Genomic DNA, 18,562 nt, shown 5'->3' on the forward strand with positions numbered 1-18,562 from the left:
AGAATTTCTGTAATTTTTTTAGATTTTCTGTCGCTTTGTTTCTCTATATCATCACATCTGTTTGTTACTTTTTAGTTTCGCTGACGAGTATTTTAATTACGATGTCATTCAATGAATAATGGATGTCGTGCAAGGACGTGAGTTATTGCAGTCCTTGGCGTGAGATGACACGAAATGAGATGACATGAAATGACAGGACATGAAATGACAGTCTATGGGGTGAGATGACATGAAATGACAGGATGTGAAATGACAGGACGTGAAATGAGATGACATGAAATGACAGGACATCATGCCTACATTTTCCCGAATAACGAAAGGAGTTGTAAGAATTTAATATCATTCCTCCTTACTACGGCTTCCCATCACGTTCCCCTCTCTGATCACCTGACTGAGTGACGTCAGTGGGGACCTGGCGGTTGGCTTAACGGCGGTCTTCTCGGCGTTAAATCATCCAACGGATGTCTTTTGACTCGCGGGGTTCGCTTCCTGTGTGCGTGCGCCGTGTAGGAAGGTCTTAAATCTGCGATTGCATTTTTTTTTTTTTGTATTTGGAGTTTTAAATGTTTGCGCTTAAAGAGAAAACCGTTTTATTGCGGTTGAAAAAAGGAGTGGATCGGAATAAAGACATGTCACGCGTGCGAAGAGTGAGAGAGAGAGGCTGGTGTAGGAGGGAAGGAGGAGTAAGAGATTGTTATCTCTGTGAATGTTCAGTCTCTAAATCATTCAGTCACTCTCGGGTTCAGTCGGAGTGCTCAAAAACAAGATCAAAGAGGAAGAAAACAACAACCAGAAAAAAATGTTTAGTTTGCAAGTAAATAGGATGTTTGCTTGACTTCCCTTGCAGCCCCAGTGAAATGGACTGGCGCCACTGTCTCACACACACCTACACACACACACGCACACACACACGCACACTCGCGAAAGGCTTCATCGTCTGACCAGCAGTACGTCACTGGCCACGTGCTCCAAGACCGCATGTCACGTGCAGTGAGGCCGAACCCCATCTGCTCTCGACGACTACTGCTGCTGCTGCTGCCTGATGATGAAATAAATACAAGCTGCTCATCGTGTTCTCACATAAAGTGTGAGGCAGCACACTATTGCCTTGTATTGGCCTCATTAACATCTCAAACCCGGGTTTTAATTAACACGAAGACTGGAAGTGTCCAGCAGACGATGGAGTTTGGCAGGGAGGCGCTGTGACTGGATGGTGAGTGGTGTGTGCAGTGCTGTGACAGGTTGCACAGGTACAGGTACAGGTACCCCAGGTGTGTGGGTGAGTGGTATGCAGGGGCAAGAGATGCGGAGCCTCAGTGAAATGCTGGTCACCATGACAATGAATATAGAGGGTCGCGGGTTCAGATCTCGCCTCAGGAACACCAAGCAACTTATCTGGATTTGGGACATACATACGGGTGTACACTAGCGCCTCCACTGCAGCTATGGTATGTGATACCAATCAGCGACATGCTAATTAACCACGATAAAGTAAAGAGACAAAGTGTGCGTGTGTGTGTCGTCGTCGTCGTCGTCGTCTACGTCTTGACTATGAACGATACCAAGAATACAATAAAAGGACATGTGACATTATAGTGCCACGTGCGAAGGTGGAAAACATGGCGCTCGTTTGTGACTAGAATGGCGACTAGCCAGATGAAACCGGTTCTAATGATACATCGGACGTGAGGCAGAAACCCGAGACAGCTGTGGCTACGTGGTCCTACGTCTTGAGGTAATTAGTGTCGAGTTGTGCTGGCTTCTCCTGGCCTGCCTGTCCACCTCGCCTCGCCATCCACCATCCGCCATCCAGCCAACCTCTGTTCCGAAACTCCCCCTCCCCAACTCCCCTCCCCTCCCCAACTCCCTCCCACTCCCCAACTCCCCCCGCAAACACTTGGCCGCTGGCCTGTCGCGTACCGCCCTGGGTATCGATCCCCACAGACCTCCAGGACTTCTACACTTGATTCCAGCCACGTAGCGGCCAGCGAGGTGCGGCTGTACCCACAGAGTAACCGTCACGACGTGGTTGTTGTTCACGGCACGTAGTTAGGTCATTGCACTACGTGGCGTCACGTGATTGTGGAACGTACTGTGAACATACTATACAGTACACTGTGACTTTTGGACGAGTTGTCTAAGTCCTTGGTGGTCATTCAAAGATGGTGTTTGGAGTGTCGGCGTGGTTGCTGTTCTTGCCACGTAGTAAAGTCATTGTATTACGTGGGCTTTACGTGATGGTGGAACCTACTGTGAGCATACTATACACTACACTGTTATCTTCGGACGAGTTGTCCAAGTCCTAGGCGGTCATTCAAAGATGGCGTGTCGAGCTCCTACAAGATGTCACGATGCTGTATGTTTCATGAAATCGGTTGACTACATATTATGGGATATCAAAATATCAAAATATCAAAATATGAGCTGGTAGTTCGGTCTGTCACGTGGTACAGACATGAGAGAGGGTTTTAAAATGTTTGTTCCGTTTCTATATACCAAAGTACCTATTATGTGACTTGTTTCTATCCGTTACACGATATTATACACCCGGCTTTGTATGGGTACAGGGTATCACAACACAAGTGTTTGAAACGGGTGTCTACCTGTCATGAGATATCAAAATACCCTTACACTAGGTTGATATTTCTACCTGTTACATGATCTCCATACATTGAACTCCCTCTCTGAGGTCACAGCTTCTACCTGTGGTGTCTCTGCCAAAATGTTTCCTCCACAGGACCAGGGATGCACCCAGACAACTGAGCTTGGCCCACCCAACCACTCGCACCAAACTGCGATCAGTGCTGCGCGCGGTCCAGTCATGAATGTTTAATTAATTGTCTCAGGTTCAATGCCCTGTCCCCCCCGCTCCCTCCCTGTGGCTGAGCACTGGTTTCTTGACTGGTCTCCAGAAACAGTGGCAGCTCGTCTTACCGGCATTGGTCGGGTGCCAGGAGGAGAGAAACGATGACACGACAGTCTCACCTGGCGGCCCAAAGTGAGGGCCCAGGCAGCCAGGTGAGAGAGCGAGGCAAGACACGTGACCGTGAAGACAAAGGTTACATAAGAATTTACAGACTCACATTTAGTTTAAAAAAATACTGGAAATCGCTTAGATGGTATACAGCCGGAACTTCTTTTCTTAAATTAATTTATTTGAATTTAAGATGCACAAAGGAAGGACGCCCACAGAGAAGGAAGAGAACACAGAGAGATGTGTTTCAATTTAGTTGTTCATGGAGTCATAAATGAACTGTGTGACTTCGATTTGGAATGTCGAACATTGTGTCACATGCCTTCAGATATTTTGACAATAACAGAAACAAGATTTGCCGTCTGTGTCACATCCACGAAGAGGAGGAGTTCATTTTAGATTGCGATGTCTGATAGAACTGGGAACAAGTTTCGTTCCGAAAATGTCTGACATTCGACCGAATAGCTGTCAACACTGATGCTGATGTCAACAAACAAACAAACAAAAAAAAAAAAAAAAAAAACCCAACCAAAAACAATGAAACAATACTGTGCAACCTTGCCAAGTTATATTTAACGACAAACAAACGCTCCTCTACTCTACAGATATTCTACATCTGTTGTGTGTTCTACATTTTCCCTCTAATAAGTCGACCAAGCTTTTTGCACGCGCCCAAAGACCTGACAACATAAACTATTGTGTTTTATCTCACACACACACACACATCATATAATAATAGTATAACACAACATTCACAGTAACTGAGGCGACTATACAAGCTTAAGTATGCGTGCGCTCACCCTCTCTCCCCAGTGAACACTTAACGAGGACAGATGTGTATACGCACGTGCACTTGTCATGGCAGTCAACCGCCGTCAACAACAGGACCTCAGAGGACATCACTGAACCTCACAGACTTTCACAGGACATCAGAGGACTTCACAGGACCTCACAGGACTTCACAGGACTTCACAGGACCTCACAGGACCTCACAGGACCTTTGTGCTGATGGCCAATGTCGCAGCCGCTAGATGGCCCTCGGGTCGTCCCTGGCCTTACGTTTGTAGTTTTATTGGGTCTGTGATTTTATTGCTACAAAAGCCCCGCATTTTCTTTGTTTTTTGTTTGTTTGGGTTTTTTTTGTTTGTTTGTTTGGTTTTTTTTTGTCTGCTGGTTTTGTTTTGTTTTTCATCTCTTTGTCCTTACGTTTGTTCGTCTGCCTTATATTTCGTGACATGTTAACTTTGCCAAAATCTATGGAAATCTGCAGGAGGGGGAAACCCGAGTCAGTTGGGGTGGTGATGACGTGTCGAGGTACTGACCTCTGAAACTTCACAGAACAAAGATAAAATTACGAGGTTTGAATATTTCTCCTCATTTTTTTTGGTTCTTTTTACAGTGCGAGATTTTGTTGTCGCTTTTCGCCGGAAACAGACCGGCCCTTGAAGCAACAAAACACACCTAATTATAGTTTTCTGAATAAAAATCCAGGTAATAACTTGATTTATGATGAAGCTCTTCCTCCCTCCTCTTCTCGCCCACGATGGTCGAGTTGGCAGCTCTGTTCACACGATCATGTCTTGAGCGCGAAGGTTGCTGGGATACACATCTGATGGCGTGTGAGACTCGCATCCATCGTCTTCACAAGAGATCATGTTTGCCTCGTTAGGTGTCTCCTTTGGTGTCCACCCGCTTCTGCTCCTTCCTTTCAGGTCGCCGGTCCTCCGGCCGCCATCTTTGACGAGCCGCATGCACCGAGGTATCGATGGAGGATCCTCGATGGCGACGGGAGCAAGGAGGTGGTTGTATGTGATCTTGACTACACATCTTGACTACATTGCAGTCATGTTTCCCCGAATGTCGGAGGATGTCGGAAACACGTCGAGACTAGTTCGAGGGAATGTCGGAACTATGTGAAGGTCGTGACAAAATATCGGGAGGATACAGGTTCTTTCTCCTGTTCATCCGTTATTCTTATTTTTGCACTTTTCCACCCCTACCCTGGCTCCAATAAAGTTTGAGTTGCTTTCATCTGTTCATCGACATCGTTTTTTTTTTTTTTTTTTTTTTTTTGTGAGCCCATCTTGACGTAGCAACTGTCGTTACCTCAGAAGAATCAACACACTCCTCTTCCACTTCTCTCTAAACAGTCACTTCACACCTTGTCTCACCTGTCTAAACACAAACCTCTCTCAGATTATTATGGGAGGTCTACAGGCAGCGGCTATGTGAGCTCGACAGTGGAGCAGAAATCTGATAAACCAGGATCGAGGCTGAGCGTGCTTTACACAGTGAACCACTTACATTGAATACACTCACTTGTTTACACTTACCTATGTATGTTTCAAAATGAATTGCTCATCAACAAAAAACTTTGTTTTCCCACAATAAAGTTCCCTTGAGTATCAATCAATCAATCAATCAAACAATAAATTAAAAGCCTTTGCTCATATCTGGAGAACATCCCACTTGTTGCTGTGTTGGGGCGCGTGCGACATGAGCTGCAGTGACGCATGACGCTGCACGTGCTGCTCGTGATGCTGCAGAGAATCTCGGTGCCGTGGTGTACGCATGCGCAGAGCCCTGCTTCTCTCCTTCCTTCTCTGTGTGCAAAAGTCCGGCTGACCCTCGCCTGACCTTTCGCTGCTGCAGGCGGCTGTGGCCAGAGGCGCATCCCGGGAAGATTCCGCTGCCTGGGTCTCAGGGGCTGAGGTGGTGAGTCGTCTGACCCTGTACTTTCTGTCTTCCTGTTCGCTCAGAAGACAGACACACGCATGACGGCTCTATCCCTGTCTCTATCTCTCACTCTCACTCTCACTCCCGGTTACTGATTCATTCGTGGTTCCGAGTAATCCTTCCCCTAAGTTCCCTCCAATACACAATTTATACTTTCTTCCCTCGCTCCCAATGCCCCTTGAGCTAAATGTGGCTCCAGGTTCTGAGAGAACAATTAAACATAAAAATAATTGATGGCTACGCAATTATGAAGATGATTTGTGGGGGATGACAACATGCGGCTTCACTTTGATGGGTTTTATTTTTAGCCACCATTTTATTTTTTCTCGCACCCTCTCTCTCTTTGTCTTTCTCTCACTTCTCTCTCTGTCTCACTTCCCCCTCTCTGTGTCTCACACCTCTCTCTCTGCCTCTCCCCTCCCTCTCTGTGTCTCTCATTCTCATTAATGCATTCGAAGCTCAGAAAACTGTGTTTTTGTCCGTTTGCATTCTGACTGCACGTGCTGAAAATAAAACAGACTTTGGTCGGATCACGTGACCTTAGTCAGCATTTCATTAGAATGTCTGATCGCGCAGGAAATAGAAAGTAGGTGAGTGAGGCTGTTTAATTATTCTCTTGGAGTGATTGGGTTTCTCCGCCCATGGAGACACCGTCAGCACCTCACCTGTCAGCACCTCACCTGGCCAAACTCACTCACAGGTAGGAGAGCGACACAAGGCCAAGGTCGACAACCCTGCATGAAACATTGAAACACCCCACCCCCCGTCTCCGACCTCCCGCGGCTTCATTTAATGACTTTTGTGTGAGAGAGAAAGACGCAAGGACGGGTGTGATGACGTCACGGACAAGGTGGCCCGAGCCGTTAATAAACCGTTAACCCTTTGGTTGGCTTAGAAGTGGATAAAAAAAAAAAAGTATAGAAACTCGTGTGGAGGACTAAAGTTTGTCGCAAAGTGCGGACAGTGTGACGTGGCCCTCAGTACAGCCTCAGCCACTTGCTACAGTCATCATGTAGTCAGTGTTGACTGCTACAACCTCAGCACCTGCTACACACAACTGCCGTAAGTTCAGGCCCACAGAACAAACCATAAACACGAATTCTCGGACAAAAAGGTTTCGCGAGGAGGAGTGGGGTTGGGAGGGTTGGGGGAGGTCGCCACGGTATGTGAGCGAGAATTGAAATTTGAAATGGATCCGCCGTTTACTTGTTGAGTAGACGAAACAAAAAATGACACAGACGCACGCTCTGTCACACACACACTTACACACACACATACACAACAACCCACCACACGTACACACACATGCAAACACACACACATGTACATACAAAGTCTGTTACTTGTTTGTTTGTATGTCACATGACTAGCATCACCCTGCTTACTTCACTCTCACTCCCTCTCACAACTCTGTTCATCAAAAGGAGTTTCAGCCTCTCTCTCCTCTTGTCTCATGTTACATAACACACCGACTTCCATATTGTAACAGAGAAAGATTTGTGTAACCTCGTGTGTGTTGTGTCGAGTTACAAAACACGATGTAACATGTCACAGACGAGGAGAGTTGGGAGGTTTGCTGTCTGTTGTAGCAGCCTCTCTCTCAGTCCTGCACGTGCAGTATCCAAGGCAACCATTATTTACTATATATTATTATATACATGGACTTACTACCTTTCTATTTGTTACAAACTAACTTTGTCACATTTTACAATTGTCACATTTATCACAGATACGTTTGAGAGCATCGTAATATTTAGTTTATATATATCATCTACTAATGTAAATCACAAAGTTCTATTTATAACATCTGACTACAACACACGCGGTGATGAAAACCTTATTTTAAGAAAACAAAATAACTTGTGGTAGATGTTACCTGTTCGGTTACAACATGAAAACATTTTCTTCTTATAATTTGAAGGTTCACATCGATGCTCGCTCCGAAAGGAAAGTAAGATAAAAGTTTGTGAATGACAAAGCGGAATCGTTAACAACACTGTGTGCATCGGAAACTAGACTGGAGGAGGCTTGTGAGGAGGAGAGATTCATACATACAGTATATCTACGAGTACTCAAGACAGTGAACATCGTGTCCACACACACACACAGGCAGACAGAGGGAGAGAAACACGCGCGCACGCATCCAAACACACCTCGTGCCCCTGACCAGGGGAGGAAAGCGAGTACAGCAACTCCCCATCCCTGGGAAACCCACGACCACCACCTCCACCACCCTCCTTGTTCTCCCCCCTCACCCTATACCCACCCCACTCACACACACCTCACATCAGTGCAGGCACCAACGGCTGGCTGGCTAGCTGGCTGGCTATTACCTCAGTGATAACTGCGACCAAAGTAAAGACTGGAGTGGCACAACGGAGAAAGGCTTCGCGGAGCAGACGAGCGCCACCGCCTGGTGGTGGTGTGGTGGTGGTGGGGGGTAAGGGGGAGAAGACGAGAGTTGTCTTCCTTGGGCCTGCGAGTGTCGGAGGAACAAAGTCTGCGAGAGCGAGGCAGGCGGCCAAGACAATGACTGACGAATCGCCGTCTGCCGCAACACAGGAACCAACACGCGCACGCACGCACGCACGCACACTCGCACAGGGTCAGAGTTCGTGGAGGTACGCTGGTGTATATAAGCTCCCACACTTGTTGGTGGCAGCCACAGTTTGTGGTAGTCGCTTGTCAAGGGAAGATATATAAATATACACAAGCGCACGTGCATGCCCTGGAGGAGGACAGACGGTTCTTTGTGGAGTGCGGAGCCAGGCTCTGATGGAGGTGCACACCCGCTGCCACTCACACATCCCGGCGGTTACCAGCAACTTGACTTCCACGAACTTTTGAACTCTGGGCTGACCTCCGCGCACGAATCCTTACTCCGCGGGAAGGTGCAGCACTCACTGGCTGCAAGTGCGACAGTAACTAGACACCCGGCAACAAGCAGACCTCAGAAAAAACTCCTTCGTTTAAAAAAAATCTTTTTTGTTCCAAAGACATCAAAGAAAAAAGATTCAACAATGAGAAAATGATTTTATTTTCCCTCAAGAGCCACTTCTGCAGAACAGTGCTGAGGATTCTTGCAATGACATTCTAAAGAAAAGACAGAAAAACGTCCAGTCGTCGGACCTCCCAGTGGAGGACAGACCATGTCAATCCACCCCCGAGGTTACTCCAACTTTTCAAAGAACAGTCTTCGGAGGAAAGGAGTCTGATCGCACTGAGACATCGTGAGGACACCAGCGATCCCCGGGGACTGATGCACACGTGGCTGAACCTCCAGGCGGCTGCTGCAAGAAGTTTCATCGGGTGAACTGGAGCGTTTTCATCACCAACTTCCTCAGCAACCGTCAGCAAAGCTCGAAGAGTTTCCGGACATTTTTTTTTAAATTGATCACTAACGAAAGATTCTCTCCTCCCCTCGAAAACGAAGAAAGCCTCTCAGGGGGGAGAATCAGGAAGTGAACTGTTTTTCCAGGTACACTCACAAATTTCCAGCCACCCGACCGTGAGCAGTGTTTAGTGTTGGTGTCGGGAGAGCCGAGCGAGTGTGCGGACAGGTAGATGCCAGCACACCTGTAGGGGTGACCAGTGAGTGGAGGAGAGTGACTTCAAGCGGACCCCGGGGGCAGAGGCAGGTGCAAATGATGTCCAGGAGTGACGTGGACATGGTGGCCGTCGAGACTATCATTGTGCAGATACAGGTGAGAGGTGCGATTCCCTGCAGGTGCGATGAAAGGAAGAGAAGTGTATGAAGGAGGGAGTGAGAGAGAAAAACAGAATGACAGGTAGGATTTTCTCAGATACTTACTGTACATAGATGAATATTATCTGATATATGACACAAAATATTGTGAAACAGCTGGCATCCACATCGACTGTAGCAGTGAGAGACTGGGTACACACCAGTGTACAGTCCACTCACACACACACATACCCGGCGCAAGCACGCGCGCTTTCCCTCCACATAGACTTGTTACTCCTTTATTAAGTCTTCTTTCTCTTTTCCCATTCTTCTCTCTCTCCCTCTCAGCATGCACGTGGTATGTAGAAATGTCAAAATGTGAATCCGCGGAGAAGTGAACACCTCCTCTCTCCCTCCCGTGTAGTCCACCCGACACAACTGTCAAGTAGGAATGTCGTACAGTCGCGCATGCCCGGAAATGACTTTGGTGTCCTCGTTGACCTAACGACTCCAAAGTGTCCGTAGAACCAACTGCCGGTGTGTTGTGGTCGTAGTAGCGGGACCTAACTACAACTACAACATTTCGCAGACGTTTGGCCGCTGGTGGTCTGTCACCAACACCCGCTACTACACAAGGATGGAAGGAGGGAGGGAAGGAGAGGGAGAACCGCGGTCGTCATTTCTTTCCCCTCTGGATGCAAATGTCGCGGGGTGAGGCTGGCCAACGGTAACAACAGCAACAACAGCAGCAACTCGCTGCACGCGCCGGGCCGTGGGATGAAGACGTCGCCACACGAGGCGTCAGACCCGCTGTCACGTGTCCTCCACAAGGCTGACGTCACTTAGTAACAAACTCACGGGCGGAAGTGACGATAGATGGGCGATGAGGGGAGGAGGCGTTTGAGGATAGACGATAACGAGACGAGAGAAACACGGAAGCACCGTAAATTTCACACTGTAAACCGTGACTTTTGACCCCTGGGTTAACCCTGCGGCTTGTTTTAGGATTTGTCAGATTTCGATTAATTTTTTGATGAGCTTCATGTTGAATGTGAACTGTTCACATTATTACAGTGTGAACTGTTCACATTATTACAACATGAACTGTTCACATTATTACAGCATGAAACATTATTGACATTATATGAACATTATTGCAGTGTGAACTTTTCACATCATTACAGTGTGAACTGTTCATATTATTACAATGTGAACTGTTCACATAATTACAGTGTGAACTGTTCATACAATTACAGTGTTAATTGTTCACATTATTACAGTGTGAACTGTTCACATTATTACAACATGAACTGTTCACATTATTACAGCATGATACATTATTGACATTATATGAACATTATTGCAGTGTGAACTTTTCACATCATTACAGTGTGAACTGTTCACATAATTACAGCGTGAACTGTTCATACAATTACAGTGTTAATTGTTCACATTATTACAGTGTGAACTGTTCACATTTTCACGTGAAAGCCGCACACAGTAGAAGCTTTGAGATCAGCTGCTGCTGCACACACCCTCGTCATGCCGAGCTCGAGACGAACTGCCGACGATGCAGCTTCCATGATGTAGATATGATGTAGATATTTACGGCTTATAAACCACTCAGGCTTATATATCTCTCCTAAGAAAAAAAACTTTTTTTTAAATGGTGAATGCGGCTTATATCAGGTGCGCATAACAGACCGCAATGTTCGGTACCTGTGTAGGCGGGTATGTGTGTGTATGAGAGAGAGAAAGAAAGAGGATGACTGTTATTTACAAAGTATTCAGGGTATGATAAGTATGTAAGGTAGGCAAAACATACTTTTTTTTTGTTGATACATTTTGTCCTTGCGCTGAAAAGCGAAAAGTGTGCTCAGCTGCTGCAATGACAAGACGGAGTACACGAGATGTAAAGGTGCGAGAGGTGATGGAGAAGGTGAGAAAGTTGTAGTCACTGGTGTGTGGAAGCAACGGTTACTTGTATTCCCGGCGCACGTGTGTGTGGCTGCGTAGTAAGTGTCAGGACACGCGCGCTCTCGTGTTTCCTCCCGTGTGTTTTCTTACCTTCTCACGCGCATGCGCACGCACGCAGAATACATTTCATCACTCCTTCTTCCTCTCCTTGCGTTGTCTCTTCTCTCTTTCACACACACACAACGTGGCACACACTCTGAGGGTCACAGGTCATACGCCGTGAGCGTGCAAGCGTTGCCAAGACGGAAACTACGTCGGCATAACGTATCACGTATCGTGCAAGGCATCACGTACACACCAGGGGGCCGTGTACACTTGTACAGCACCTGGGGCTCCTTGCACTGCCTCCAGGCCGGCCAGCCAGCCAGCCAGAGTGCGCGGTGCCTTTGTGTCCTGTCGTCTTGCGGCAAAGATCAGGAAATTCCGGTCAAAACGTATCCCGTAACCGCCGTAACCTCCCAGGCACTCCGTGACCCGGAAGCAAAGTTGGGTTTTGTATGTGTTTGTGACCTCCCATCCCCTCGACATCCCCTCCCAGCACAGTGCCGCCATTGCTAGTGAACAGCTAGCGGTTGTCTGTCCAAGGAGAAGAAGGTGTTCAGTTGTAACTGTTCCATCCTCCCTCCCCTCATCACATTCCCTCCATCCTCACCGTTCCACACGCAAGTCGTCCACTTGGGAATAAACTGTGTCGTGTCCTGAAGTTTAGTTGTTGTTGTTTTTTTTGTTTTGTTTTGTTGTTTTGTTTTGTTTTTTTGTTTTTTTTTTTTTGTTTTGTTTTTTTGTTTTTCCCATGGAAAAGGACGATATCTTCGGTTTGTTCCGTATCCCGTTGTCATGGACACTAAAGGTCCTCTTTCCTACCTGAGATGTTGTCCCTGACCGTCTTCCTCTCCCAGCGCTCTCATTGGCTGAAGTTGTGATTTGAATGATGGTGAGTGGTTATGTGAGACACGTGATGCCTGATAAGTGCGTGCTTCTTCGACTTTATGTACAAAAGAGTCTGAATCCTCGTCTGATGGTGGGATAAACATTATTATTACATCAGGTACCCAGTTCTCTTGTTGGGTGGGTAGCTTGTCTCGGTGGCCCACACAAAGCCTCGAACCTCAAGCCTTGTGGGCCTGTCAGTCAACCATGGTGTCACAGTCTTGGACTCCTTCTGTGAGTTGGCCTCAAGGTTTGTATCTCACGAGAACAAAAGGACAGAATGAGAAGAATGTTTCTGGACGGTCGCAGCTCAGCGAATATTTTCTTGTGGGTCGTCTGTTGGTTTTAGTCACCAGAAAGTCACGTGACGGCATTGAAGAACTATCGAGGTGGATGAATTAGAGAAAGAATAATGTTCAAATAATTAACAACAGTGTCTGGAGCGAGGGAGGGAAGTGACACAAGAAATGAGTACTCGCGGGCAAGGTGTCTGTGTCTGCTAGTCTTCATGGCCAAGACGAGGCTCAGTTTCCACCTAAAACCAACTTCTATTAGTTTACCTACTCAAGCACAAAGATGACAGGACCGACTGGAAACTCGACCTGAGGGGAGCTCCGGAATGTTAATGAGACCGCCATGCACGAGGTTTGAATGTCTTCAGCTACTGCCGTTCCTTTAGGAACATTGTTCATAGCGAGGAACATAGTTCCTCCGTCTACCCCCTACCCCGAGTACTTTTTTTTAAAATACATTTATCCACAGAGTTCTTCATGGTCAATAAAAACCCACCGGCATTTATTCCGAAATGAAATAGTCTTGGTGATGACTACTCTGCTCCAGACTAATTAGTCATGTTCATTTCTTACCAATATTATACGAGTTTTTAGTAATTTGTTTTAGACTAATTAGATATTTATTATACATCTTTCGTTATTTATTATAGAGTAGTAATTATTAATTACAGACTGATTCCTATTAGAATATTTCGTTTTTATTTATCACAAATTCGACATTAGGAATCTGCTGGTAAATAATTTATAATTAACAAGTGGATCAGATAAAGATGTAAGAAAATGTTGTAATGAACAAGATATAGTGAGAAAATAAAGACATAGGTAATAGTGAATAAGTACAAGGCAGGAGTTCAATTTCCATGGCTATAACCCTGACTCAGACCCTTAGCTTCCCCTAATCAAGGGCTCGAAGGATGCCAACTTAATTAAGCGGACCTCGAAGTGAAGGTGTTGAGGATGCGAGCAGCTCAGGGCGCCACCCTGCGATGAGCTGCAACACCAGACACCAGGGTGCAGGGTGGACAGAAGGACAACAGAGCATCCCGGGGATGACAGCACCCGCACGTGCTGTACCCGCTCACTCACTAAGTACACAAAGGTTGCGGTGTCACTCGCCACATTGTCCCCCCCCCCCTTGTCGTCTGGTCCCCCTCCCCACCAGGCGGCCAGCCCGTGCATCCAGCGCGCATTCCGACGGTGCAGACGCAGTAGACGTTGTTTCTACCCAACGTGTGACAACGCCAGCAGCTGCCGGGTGCAGGGTGGAGGGAGCCATTCCTTTGCTCCTGTTTACAAGAGTTTTATTACCTCCCTTCCCGCCATTTCGGCACTCGATCAAGAATTCGCGGATTGCAGTCCGTTTGTGTGTTTGTGTGTTTGTGTGTGTGTGGTGTTGAAGTTCGTGTTTCCCAGTGTGTGTGTGCGTGCTCGCTATCAGTCGTACAGTTTGTGATGTTGACCTACGATAGCAGCGCAGTGTGGGGTAGGTGTCATGGCGGTGTCGTATGGAGTAGGATACCCTGGGGCTGTCATACTGGGGCAGCTTGCATGATGGTGTCGTATGGACTAGGATACCCTGGGGCAGCTTGCATAAGGGTGTCGTATGGACTGGGATACCCTGGGGTAGCTTGCATAAAGGTGTCGTATGGACTAGGATGTTCCTGTCACACCGAGGCGAATCAGACGAGTAAATTAACCCCTTCCATCTCTGCTCCTATAGACGAAAGAATGCCAGTAAGAAATGGCGGCCAGAAATAAACTAAACAGACCGGTGAGGCCCATTTCTACTTTCCTTCAAACTATTACATATCTGGGGATAATCAGCCCTGACCACTTGATTGACCTTTACTGTTACACAGTTTTTTTTTCATCGAGTAGAGGGCGCTGTGGTGAAGTGGATGTTCACATGACGTCTGTGAGAATGGGCAGCTGGTTGTGTCCCCTGCCATGAGGACAGGGAGGGGGAGGGGATGTAACTCTTCATAACCCGCACTGAGAGACAGGTCCCGCCGCCCCTCCTCCCCTCCTCCCCAACCGCGGGTTGTCTGGTGTGCGAGGAAATAAATCGTTGTATAATGATGAATAGCACAAGACAAGAGAGAGATACAGACGTGGAGGACAGCCGGGTGGCAACGACATGATGGACAGGATTCAGAGGATGGAGAAGGAATCGATTTTCTACATTAAACGGAAAATATCGTAAGTGTGTGGGGCCGGGGGAGGAGGGAGAGAAGGGAGACACACTACAGAGAAAGAACAGACCTAAAGGTTTGGGTGTAAGAGGGGAGGTAAATCCCTGTATAAGAGATTACAGTTGTCATGGTTTTATTCCATTTCATCCTCTCGCTACAGCTGGAGGTGGACGGGTGGGGCTGCAGCACCTGTAGATAGCGGGTGGACTGTGTGAAGAACGTCTATGGCTGCTGTTTGTTGATGTTTGTATCCGGTTGTCTGTTTGTTGATGTTTGTACCTGATAAAAGCTCCTGCGCACTCGCTTCTCAAAAGTAGTTTTCTCCTTTAAAATGACATTTCGATATCCGAACTGGCGTTGAGAGAAAACACGAACTTACTCTCTTTTTTTTTTCACTCCCTGTAAGCGATGCGCCTGCACTGATAACACCTGTCCTGGCAGACCCTCACCTTGGGAGCGGCTTTTTTTTTTTTTTTTTTTTTGATTCTGCGCGGTTTACCGACCTTGATGATGCAGACGAGGAAACCTCGGGCTCGTTGGAAATAACAGTCCGGCGTGGAACAGGAGGGTCTTGTTCACCTAGTTCACCCCTCCAGTCCCACAGTTTGTTTGGGCCTCGGTCACATTCCGGTGCCAGGCCCTGGTTCATCCTGCAGGTCAGCTCAGGGTCTCAGAACTGTCTGGCTGTAGACTTGGCTGGTCAGGTGGTCTTATGATGTGGAAAGCCATGTTAACATCAAAATAAAGGGAAAAATAAATTTGCGTTGTGCAAAGATTTTCCGGTAGAGTGTGGGCGTGGAAAAATTCACATCCGGGAAACACACAGAAAAAAAAAACAACACACGCACACAGTATATCTCTAAAATATATGTTTGCCTTCTTAAAACACACACACACTCACACACAGACATGATTTCTGCGTTCCGCTCATTGGGTGGCGCACTTAAGTTCCTTGTTTGTTATAAGAAATTTGAACCTTCTCCTTTGTACCCACAAAACATCAATATTTATCACACAGAAACCAGCGTGCAAACTTGCTTCACGACAAGACACCCGGATCAAGGTCTCCGAAGTGCGCCAAGTGCATGAGTGTTTGGGTGCACTGCTTGACTCTGATTATTCTTTCTTTAGACAAGCAACTGTTTCCATTCCATTCACTGTCGACTCGGATTATTTGAGCGTTGTACATGCACAAACCCAGTTTGCTTGTTAGTATTTGTTTGTTTTTGTTTTTTGTTTTTTTGTTTGTTTGTTTGTTTGTTTGTTTGTTTGTTTGTAAGGTCAAGGGAAGGAAGTCTCTATTCAACAAATTGTCTGTTTTGAAGTCGTTGAGAACAGGTTCGATATTGCAGCGGGAAAAAAAAAATGGTTTTATTTTCGATCGAAACTTTGTCGGTAAAATATGATCTGTCTCTCTCTCTCTGTCTCTCTCCTCTCTGTCTCTCGCACACTACCGTAGTTGCGAGCCAAATGGTTTGCGAGAGGTCGAAGCCCACAATTCTTATCTCAGCTTCATCGTTCAATCATCCATTTCTGGCTCGCACATCGGAAACGTGTGATCTCGTGTGAAGGAGGGAAAGTGCGTGAAAGAGGCCTTCACGCTTGAAATCACCCGACTCCCTCACCTACCCTGACGTCCCCTCGGGTGCGTGGCACCCGACTGCCCCCGGAATCAGCCGCCGACGACGTGACCCCTTTTCTAAATTTAGCCCAGGGGCTCAACTTTGACCTTTGTGGACAGGTGGGCGATTCAAGGCCAGCCGCGTTACCTTGTGGTGTACATCATCTCCACACCGGCCACAACCGGCTGAGAAAGTGAGAAATAGGTCGTCAAGTGGAGTGACTAGATGGACCAAGGTGTATGTGTATGGAGTGGCGAGATGGACCAAGGGCCCCAGTCCACAGACCAGGTGTGGAGTTCGGTGGGGCTGGCGTGCTGGGGTCAGGTCAAGGCGAGACTGACAGGTATCGTTGTGTTTTCTGGTGTTTCTTGGGTCTTTGATTGAATTACCTTGTCCGGTAACTGGGGTGGCTGACGTTAATTAACGTTGGCAGAACGTGCAAAGGGAGGTAAGAGATAATGGATGTAGTTCACGGGGTTATGAACACTTGCTGAGAGTAGTTTGCTTCTGGGAGGGCGCCATGCCAGGTGTGATTAGCCAGACATCTACTGACTTTCACAAAATCTTTTTTTCTGTCCTCCGTGCCCAGACTGAGGGATTCTTTGTGACTGGTGTAACGGTAATGCCAGTAACACCTTGATGTGCGTTACAGGTGATAGTGGTAGTGATACACACCTGATCTTTTGAGTGTCTCTGGTACTCGTAGCTTATGTTGTCACCAGTCATATAAGTCAAATCAGTTTATTTACTATGATGTTGTATTTTGTGGGCTAAATAAATAATTCATCTGCTCACGACACGCGCTTTGTTTCTAGTTTAAAGCAGGGAACAGTTTTCTCATTCTCTCTTCCTCTTGCATGTATGTAAGTTTAGAAGCACAATTGTAGAGCCAAACTATCATTGGTGTGTGTGTGTACGTGTGTGTGTGAGTTTGTGTGTGTGCGCATGTGTGTAAGTGTGCATGTGTGTGTGTGTTTGTGCGCTGGACTGTCCGGTGTCCGGTTCCCACCTTATTCCTGTCTCACCACCGAGACACACACCCTCCTCATGTTGACTCAGTTCCAGACAGTGCAGTCCTCCACTGTTTCTCTCCAGTGTTTTCTGACTATCGTTTCCATGGCACTCAGACCTTTTGGTCCCCCCGAACCCATCCACCCCTACCCCCCAGAAAAAGCTACCCTGCTTCCCTCTGTCTTTGATGAAATGTTGTTCTGTGAGAAAAAGTAAGACCGGGATCCGACTTGTGTGCATCAGCGATGCAGAAGGATTCGTGACTACATCCCATCATGCATCTGGCTTGTGGAAGGAGGATGTTTCTAGAAAGTGTACACTACCTCCATCTTTATGGTGTCTTAATGGACTGAAGAGCGGGTGGAAAGTAAAGACCATAAAACGGGTTTTGAGAGGAACGATTGGGCAAAGATTGTCAATATTTAGTCGGACTGACCTCGGCAAAGACGGGAGGATCTCTCTCTCTCACTCTCTCACTCACTTTGTTTTCTTCTTCTTCGTTCCCGAAAAGGAACTTTGCTTGTTGTGATCGAGTGCATCACTTCGCCATCTTGTCGAATTCCGATGAGCGACAGGCCGTCGACAAGATGGCGCACACATCTGGCTTCTGCTTTGGTGAAACCAGTCATCGGCAAGATGAGCCCCGATAATCACATCGTGTGCTTCGGCCTCCAACTGAAATATTCTGAAAAAAGGTGGAGAGAAAATATTACAAGAACCACATGATGCGGATGTTTATGTTTGTGTGTGTGTCTGCGAGTATTCCCAGTTTCCTTGGATGCAGTTTTGAGTGTTTTTGTTCGTTTGTTGGTTTGTTTGTTCGTTTTTGTTTTTTTGTTTTTTTGTTTTTTTTTTGTTTTTTTGTTTTTTGTTTTTTTTTTTTTTGTTCTTCGTTGGCTGTCTGTCATAATTAAGTTGGGAGAAACAAGTAAAAACTGTCTGTGCCATAATCAGTTCAACTGCCATCTATCAGGATTATCTGACGCCGCGGTTTGACGTCCCTGCGACCGTCTGATGAACTCCGCGTGTACAAGGCGAGCACTTTCCCTCGCAACACAAAATAATTCTTTTTCCTACAACGACTACCGACTGTTGTCTGTTGTTGTCCGCGGTGTGCACGTGTTCCAGGCACGGGTGTCATT

General features: G+C 46.9%; 1 protein-coding gene across 4 annotated transcripts in view; it reads left to right on the plus strand.

The window, feature by feature from the left end:
- LOC112562409 (G-protein coupled receptor 161-like) overlaps positions 1 to 18,562 on the plus strand; it is an 80,448-nt gene that overhangs the window by 49,717 nt on the left and 12,169 nt on the right. The window contains exon 1 of one of the 4 annotated variants that reach the window (XM_025235665.1): positions 8,128 to 9,421. The exons of 1 other annotated variant lie outside the window; for it this stretch is intronic. Coding sequence is in view for 1 of the 3 variants with exons in the window: in XM_025235662.1 (XP_025091447.1) it covers positions 9,355 to 9,414 (60 nt within the window). In the remaining 2 variants the exon portion in view is untranslated. Of the gene's footprint in view, positions 1 to 8,127; positions 9,499 to 18,562 lie in introns of those variants that run through there. 2 more of the 4 variants (XM_025235662.1, XM_025235664.1) reach the window with 2 other exon arrangements.

The sequence above is a fragment of the Pomacea canaliculata genome, linkage group LG4 (assembly GCF_003073045.1).
Source record: "Pomacea canaliculata isolate SZHN2017 linkage group LG4, ASM307304v1, whole genome shotgun sequence".
NCBI lineage: Eukaryota > Metazoa > Mollusca > Gastropoda > Architaenioglossa > Ampullariidae > Pomacea > Pomacea canaliculata.